This window comes from Castanea sativa, chromosome 9 (genome assembly GCF_040712315.1).
Source record: "Castanea sativa cultivar Marrone di Chiusa Pesio chromosome 9, ASM4071231v1".
Lineage (NCBI taxonomy): Eukaryota > Viridiplantae > Streptophyta > Magnoliopsida > Fagales > Fagaceae > Castanea > Castanea sativa.
This window is the reverse complement of record NC_134021.1, coordinates 3390876-3399581: the sequence shown is the minus strand read 5'-3', so window position 1 is coordinate 3399581 and position 8706 is coordinate 3390876. Positions and strand designations below refer to the sequence as shown.

Below are 8706 nucleotides of genomic sequence, written 5' to 3'. Positions count from 1 at the left end.
ATTATAAACTATAAAAACTTGAATTTAAACAAACATAAATATTGATCTTTGATCCTTTAAAATTTTACAAGCATGAAGAACATACAAAGATAATGTAATCCAATTAAATTCAAATGTGAATTTGTCAAAATTTGTATTTAATAAAAAATTATTAAATAGTGTAACATTGCTTAAGAAAAATGATAACATGTTTGTAATCGATTATTCTTGGAGATAGGATCAGGCGCAAGGGCAAAGTACAATTTTGACCCAAAAACCTATGAGAAGTAATCTGAAACATGCATATGGTAAATGTACACACAACCTTACCAATAAACAACATTTGAAGTGAAACTATTTTCTTTTCAAATCGTTTCACATGACATACATTTGAAGCCTTGTTCAGAGCCTCAATGCACCAACAGATCAGTCATATATGGAGGACACACAGCCCATGCAATGGGGTTAAGGTCAATAAGCTCGATAAGCTTCACAGGGAAGAAAAGATTACCAACCTATTGAATCATATGAATCTATGACTGGAACTAACAAATTCAAGTACCATTCTTGTTTTCCTGGTTTGCCTACCCATCTTCTACATTTAATACAAAATAGAAGATCTATGGGCTGTTGCTATGTTCTACCCGGCACTTGTTTCAGCTCCTGCAGTAGAAATGGGATATGTTGGTGATGTAAGTGATTGTTGGCAAAATATGGGGGTGGACGAATAGTTGTATTAGGAAAATGAATTTGACCAACAGCAGCTGATGGTGAAGTAGTTGTTAAAGAAGGGAATCCTGATGATGCTGCAGTAGAAAAGAGCGGCACTTGAGTCACCCCACCATAAGGACCTTGGATTTGTCGTGGCCAAATTGGTAAGGAATCAACTTCCGTCCTCTTCTCCATTGCTCTTTCCTGTAACCAACAATGATGATGACATCGTTAAGAGGTGCAATGGGAAATGGAACAATGAGGTTTTATTGACTTCTAGCAGGAAATTTAGACTAGTGTGTTTAGGCTGAATGAAAATTACCTTATACATAGAAAAGAAACCGGAATTCACACCACTCCAGATAGGAGCATGCTCAGATGCTTCCATAGGTCGATGAGGCGGTTGAGCCCTCACTGTTGCTGAAGAAGAATTCTCAATCTACGAAAGAGTTATTACCAAGCAAACTAATTAAAGTTAACCCCAGGTGTGAAGCAAACAGAAGATACAAAATCAATTGGGCTATTTGAAATATATAAACACAGATCTCAATTAGACTTTAGTGGGGAATTTTATAAATTGATGTCAGCATTACCCTTGATCTCCCATCAATAGGCCTGTCATCCCAGCCATGCTGAAAATGAAAACCGCTCACGTTCACGTTCTCCTGTTCTCGATCAGCAAAAGAAGGGAGTGCAATTCCTAACTGAAGATCAAGACTTTGATTGCCTTCTGCATCAAATAAGGCAAGTATTTATTGTGTGTTTATACAAAGGCTTATCATTGTGTCTACACAAGTAGTCTAGAAAACAAAAGACAACTACGAAATAAAAGGAATTCTTAACAACAAAAGTACCTCCATTATCAGCCTCAGCAAAAATTTCCCCTCCATATGAGCAAGGCTCAAAGTTGGTGACTGCTTCCCTTCCATTGCATTTGATGGCAGCCTTGTCATATGCCCTGATTTCCACACAACAAAAAACACATCAAATTAAATGGAAAAGCAAAAGGGTCAAAGATTCAAACAGCCAGTACAGTGGAGATCCAATATATAATGTGTAAGACCTTGCAGCCTCAATCTCACTATCGAATAGTCCAAGATATATATACCTGCAGGGAAACAATGAATACTACCCAATGAAAACCAAGCTCCCAACTGTTCTGCTGAACCAATTCTCCATTTTATAATGGGAAATACCAATTTAATATGGAATTTAACACAAGAATCAATACTAAAAAAAAAAAAAAGACCATAAATCCAGCTATGAACGTGAAATTTAGCAAAAGGGGGTCTCACTTCTTGCCCAGAAACTGCCCCATACGAGCTTCCCATCGACCGCATTTGTGCAGTGTCACTCCCCTATACTTCGAGCTTCCCCTCGAAAACCCGGTGCTCTGGCGCCGCAGGATATGCACAAATTCATCCTTGCTAAAATTAATCATCTGCAAAAACCAATCAATTCTCTAATAATACACCCTCAGTTGTCTAAATCAACACACTAAATTCAATCACAAATATGATAATAATATCAAACTACAAAGGACCCCCACACTCACTCACCTGCTTAAGATCATCATCATAATCACTGATGTTGAAATTGATATCAGCTTCTACTCCACGAAACTTGATCGCAGCCCGATCATACGCCCTGTGATCCATTAAAAACCCAATTGCCACAACATTCCCACAAGTTCATTTTATCCAAAACTTTTTTTTTTTTTTTTGGCTATAAAAAAAAAAAAAAAAAAAACTACAACCATTACAATCTGAATAATCAGAAACAGTTAATTTTGTTACATACCTAGCAGCAGCATGAGCAGTGTCAAATCCTCCTACAAAAACCAAACCAAACACCCAAATTATCATTTTCCAACTCTCAAATTAATCAAACAAGTAGTACTTCACAACTTTTAATAATCCTTACCCAAGTAAACTTGCTTTCCACAATCCCTACAAAAAATGGAAAAAAATAAAATAAAATCATTGCCATCAAAATTCAGACACAGAAAAAACAAATAAAAAAAAAAACCGCCAAAACTGTAAAAATCTTGTAATGAAATCACGGACCAAATATGCGATTCCCATCGACCCGTTCTTCGATAAAACGTAACGCCACGATACTGTGAGCTCCGAGACCTTGGTCCACGTCGGCTCTTCTTGACCAGAGGTTTCTGTTGCTGTTGATGCTGCTGCTGAGGTACGATCCTCTGCTCCGCGGCTTCACCGAAAGTCGAAGTGAGATCCAACCACCCCGCCACGTCGGAAACCGCTCCGTCTCCGGCCACCGGAAACAACTGTATCGTCCGGTCGTTGTTGCGAACACTGCAGTCGTCCCCGTCCTCCTCTTCCTCTTCATCTCCTCCTCCTCCTCCTCCACGATCGATATCGAGCTCTTTGTTCTTCCTCAGAATGCTGAAGCTGTAACCAAAACCGGCGTCGTAGTTGGAAGTAGAGTCATCGTCTCCTCCGCCGCCGGCAAAGCCACAACCGCCGGTTCCTCCTCCGGCGACGGCGCCGGTGGTGGTGTTGACTACGGAAGAGGAGTTAAAGCTTCCAGTTCCAGAACTCTCCATTCGACTGCTTCCAGAAAGTCTCCCCGAATTCTGCGACGCTACACTCAGATTAAGATCCAGCATTTTCTCCATACTCACTCAAAATTCAACCACAAAACAAAACAAAACAACAAAAATGTTCAAAACGACGAAGTTAAATAATTAACAGCAACTATTCTGGTTTTATAGGAAAGCGTGGCCGATGAATTGGAATCATGGCCGGCTGTGTGATTTTTATTTTCATGCAGATAGAGAGAGAAAATTTTGTTTTTAGAGAGAGAGAGAGAGAGAGAGAGAGAGAGGTGTTTTTTTGTGAAGTTGTTGGTGGTGAAGCTACTTGGTGGTAGCAGTGCTTGTTGAAGAAGTGTTTGTTGAAGAAGGAACAAAGTACAAAGAGGAGAATTAAGGGGTGAGTGAGGTGGTGGAGGTATATCACTTTGAGTCTCTTTTTTGGCGCGTGCTTTTACGCCACCGCACCTTTTTTTTTTTTTTTCTTCGTTTTATCTATATTTGGGTTTTGTTTATACGAGGAGTTGTTTCTTTGAGACGGTGCTTTGCTTTGCTTATATTATTGGTGTATTTAATGGTTTATTATTGTTAAAGCATACACCTCTTTTCTGATAGGGATGGTTTGATGGTGGGTTTATTTATTGGACTGAGAATGAATACGGAGGTTCTAAATTCATTTGACTTTTTTATTATTGATTTTTTAGGTGTTTGATGGACCCAGAGCGGACAGCGGAGTAGTCCTATTCAAAATGAACGCTCTTTTTATATTCAATTTTTTACCATGATGATTTGTGTATGGATGAGTGATTGAAAAAAAGTTTTATATATATGGCAAGACTGAGTAATTGTTATTTAGATTTTCTTCTTAGTTCATTTTTTCATATGAATCTTTAAAGAAATAGTACTATTTTAAGAATATTTTGATATCACTTTGGAATATATAAAAACATGTTAAAAAAGTCGATTGCTTTTTTTTTTTTCCATAAAAAATTTCTAAAAATATTTTTTTAAATCAATGTCCTTAGGTCATTAATTAACTTTTTCCCAAATTCAATTAACTACCTTTTGGTTTGACTGTTGGTTAGGTTTAAAACTTTTCAAAATGTCACACATCAATAATCACTTACAAAAAAGAGAAAAATGAGTAACAACTTACAAAACAAGTTGGTCAGTTTTGAAAAATCTTGAACTTGATTAACATTATTTCAAACCTCGTGAGAGCGTTAATTATATTTTACCTTTTATATAATTAGTAACAAGCAGAACATGTTTATCTCTCTTCGTGATGCCTTAGGTGTGTAGAGGTTGTCACTATCCTCTCGAATGCTTTTTTTAACTAATGCAGAAATAATGGGCATAGTGTGTCAATCACTCATTATACCACAAATCATCAAATTGTGATATTAGGGTTGTGTTTGGTATTGGCTACTATTTAGCTTATTTTTGCTAGTATTTAGCTTATTTTTGCTAGTATTTATAAGTTTTATTGCACTTTTTGGTACTATTCATGGATTACCCCTTATTATTTCAACTAGTTTTTAGCCTTATGTACAGTACTTTCAGCAAAAAAATTTCAGTTTCAGCTAAATAAACTATTCTGAAACCAACAGGTGGGCCATTTATTGTGTTCTTAGTAATATTTTTTTTAAAAAAATTACTATGAAAGCTAAAGAGTGGAGTGAATGATGGGGTCGAGAACGGAGGTATTGAGTCAGACTTGGTGGGAGTCGAGTGTGACTTGACTTTACTCTCTATACACACTGTTACACCGTCCCCGGCTACACATTTGCTTATTCTACCGACACCTGTCATGTATTTGCTCGTTTCCTTCTTTATTTTTTAAATAATTTTAATTTAATAAAAAGATTCAAATCCCCAATTGTTTGCATCTGAATTAAACTACACTTTTAGTTTTTGGACGGTAGCACGCGTGAATGCATGAAACGCGAGCATTAAATATATAGATTTTTTTGGTAAGCTAAATATGTAGATTTGATTCTATGCTCTATAGTTTAATTAATTTTGTGGGCTTATTAAAAAATATATTGTTTTGTTTCCAAAGTTTAGAGATGATTTAAATTCAACTGTGGAATTGCACTCTAGGTTTTGTGGTTGTTATTTTTAATGTGTTGTGGACTTGGTATTTAATGTGGTAAGCGTATGAGATCAGCCTCTCATACACATAATGCACGAGAAATTTTTCAAACAAAGTTATGATATTCATAATTGAGAAAATTATTAGTTTTTAATGAGGTACTTTCTGGTATTGTGACAATTCACACTTTGGCATTGCCACGTTAACAAGAAATAAATTAAAGTAAGTAGTAGTAGTTAATAATGCTTTAATAATTGTTTGTAGGGTAATTATTAGGTATTCCTAGAGTATCATAAATGCATATTTTTTTCTCTTACATAATTGTAGGTTCTGCTAATTAAATTTATAATAAGTCCCACAATTTATGTGAGAAAGAAGAATATGCATTTATAGTACTCTTGAAGTACTCCTAGAATATTCAATAATTTTTCTAGTTTGTAAATAAAGGTATAGTACAATTGTACCTGTACAGGGGTAGGTGTGAACAGGGGTTTGTTGAATGTCCATGTCACATGTAATGTGTTCACTGTGAAAGTCTGTCAATTGGTACCATGTTGATTGGGGTTATGGACCACATATAATAATAAAAGTTGCCACCTAAGTAAAAAAATATCATAATGCCACACCATTAAAAAATGAGATCTTTCTATCTTTTAACTCCAAATAAAAAATCAATAAATGATAAATAAAAAAAATGAGAGAATTTTAGGCGAAACTATACTGATGGTTCTTAAAGTTTATTCTATGAGTGCAAATAGTCCCTCAAGTTTTAAGTGAGCACTATTAGTTCCTCAAATTTGAAACATAAGTATTATTAGTCCTTTTGTTAACTGTCATTAGTGTTATTGCATATGTGGCTAAGGAAACAATGATATGGCTTTTTTTTACTAATTTTCAAATTTATTTTTATTACAAAAAATAAAAATAGATTTTACATGTATAATGCCATGTAAATTAACTTTAAACTAAATTTATACGTATACGTTTTAATTAATTTATTCATTCATCATTATGTTAAAAACTTAAAAATAAAAAGTCTACCCTTATCTCTCTTGTCTTCTTCCACCTTATTTCTCTCATCTTCTTCCTTTGCCATCTGTTGGCAATGCTCAAAATCAAACTCTAATCTGGTTAGTTCATTTGCACAATATCAGAGATTACCTTTTTAGTCAGTAGTTATTATTTCAACTTCAATTTATCTTCTTCTCAAATCTGAATCTAATCTAAGTCTTCCTTCAATTTCAATGGGTTTCTAATCTAAATCTAACCTTAATCTTCTTCTCAAATCCAAATCTGTGTTCACAAGGCATGATGAAGCCATATGGAAAAAGAAGAAAGAGGAACAGCTCCATACATAGGCATATACATCCAAATTTAGGCCATATTTTTACTAAGGTACCGCAATTGTTTCTCATACAATTGCTTCAACAAAATATATATATATTTATATATATAAAGAGGATTCAATGATAGTTAAGGACTAAAACAGAAAACTAGGAATGGTGTTTGAAAGTTCAAATACCAAACTCATATTGGGTATGTGAAATTTCAAAAACACCCAAAAACAAAACAAACAAAGGCCCACTCTTGCTTTGGTATCCAAGGCAATAAAAACCCAAAAAAAATCAACAATATCAATAAACCCACTCTTGCCTTTTTCAACCTCAAAAAAAAAAAAAAAACCAGGGAAAAAAAATCTAAAATCTAAAATAAAGCAAATGGAACTTGTGGGGACTAAAAGGACCTAAGTAAGTATTTGAGCCTTGAGCTTTGTTGATGGGCGCTAGTTTGTTTTAGACTAAAAGCCTCCTAGAACTGTAGGTCGGCCCATGAGTCGAGAGTCCGAGGATTCGTCCGATGACGAATATCTCCTTGGACAGACCCACGATGACCCTGGGATTCGCCAAAAAGATCAAGGCAGAGTTCTGAAAAAACCGTTGGTTAAGAGGAGGATTTAAGCACCCTCCAGACGTAACGGTGTGAGAGAAATATCTTAGAAAAAGGCTGCTACCTCCACATTAAAGACCCTGCACCTACCTCCCTGGCCGCATTATTGAGGGAGTGACTCCTGAATAGTAGAAGTCAGCCTTCTTGCTATCATTTAAAGACTTCCAGAGGGTGGTGGATGGGACAAGTGTCTAATAGGTTGATCTGTGTTACACGTGGATAAAGAGGGAAGAAGAAGAAGTATTTAAGGAGGAAAGAGAGTAAAGAAAGAGGGAGACAAATATTAAGAACTGTGACCTTTAAGAAAAAAAAGAGAAATAATATATAAGTTGTCATCGGCTTACGTCCGAGGAGGTTTACTTTGCCCCGTTTGTCTATTATTTGCAAATACTGTAATATTTTAGCATGTTCATCAAGTTTCAAATATCACTAAACTAGATTGCGAGCCCACACTCTACAAATTTCATTGTTTAAGGCTCATTGGGCCTGAGCTCACGTGTGTTTTTGGGTCCAGGCGCAATTGTGCACTTACAGAACTCATGGAAAAATAAATGATTTGGTGAAGAAGGCAGAATGGAGATGAACAGTCGACTTACATTTGGAAATTTTGAAAGTTTTTATTTTAAATCTTGTTTTTTAAAACTAAAATCTGACCCTTAAGTTTTCTTTTAAAAAAAAAAGAGCTACCAAGTTAGTTTTATAAAACATTTATAATAAAAAGATACCACATTATTGTTCCATTAGCCATATAGATAATAACACTAACGACAGTTAATGAAAGGACTGACATCACTCATGTTTTAAATTTGAGAGACTAATAGTGCTCACTTGAAACTTGAGGGACTAATTGCGCTCACAGGATAAATTTCAAGGACCAATATTGTAGTTTCGCCAAAATTTTATGTGATTAATGAGTATGAAGTGAGGAATTAGTGTTTTTAATTGAAATTTTCAATTATTAGAATTTAGTGTTTAATGCAAAATGAGAAAATGTAGAGAAGTGGGAGTATGCAAATTTTATATAGTAAAAAAAAATCAGAAATGAACATGTGTTTGTAATTTTTTAATTAGTAAATTGAAGGCAAAAACTATATTAAAGCATTCAATTAAGCTTTTAACAATAATTACTGTTTATTTTAGTATAAAATCCTTTTGTTTTTTTATTTTACACAATCATTTTTCAAAATCACTCACTTTCATTCAAAAATCATTTCTTTATCAAATTTTTATTAAACTCTAACATCATCTCTCTCTCTGTGTAATTGAATAAAGAAGTATTATAAATTAATTTACACGTAACAAAGTAAATATATACATTTAGATATCCATAAAGCTAACGCTGCAAAGATATAAACGTCGGTGAAAGATTACTAAAATTAAGTTTGAGGATACCTTTCCAAAAAGAAATGTACTA

The 8706-nt window shown here is 34.6% G+C and overlaps 1 protein-coding gene across 4 annotated transcripts; it reads right to left on the bottom strand.

Moving 5' to 3' along the window:
• Positions 1–321: 321 nt before the first annotated feature.
• Positions 322–3614, bottom strand: LOC142609462 (APETALA2-like protein 3). Of its 4 annotated transcripts, none has more exons than XM_075781043.1 (10): positions 2757–3614; positions 2614–2639; positions 2491–2521; positions 2250–2337; positions 1986–2131; positions 1754–1798; positions 1545–1648; positions 1284–1420; positions 1013–1129; positions 322–894 (listed from the first exon to the last, which is right to left on the bottom strand). In XM_075781043.1, exons 1-10 carry the CDS (start codon positions 3332–3334, stop codon positions 613–615), a joined length of 1554 nt encoding a protein of 517 aa, XP_075637158.1. In that variant the 5' UTR covers positions 3335–3614; the 3' UTR covers positions 322–612. The 4 variants fall into 4 exon arrangements, with proteins under 4 accessions (XP_075637158.1, XP_075637159.1, XP_075637160.1 ...); XM_075781044.1 differs by having other exon boundaries at positions 1284–1417; XM_075781045.1 differs by lacking the exon at positions 1754–1798.
• Positions 3615–8706: the final 5092 nt, after the last annotated feature.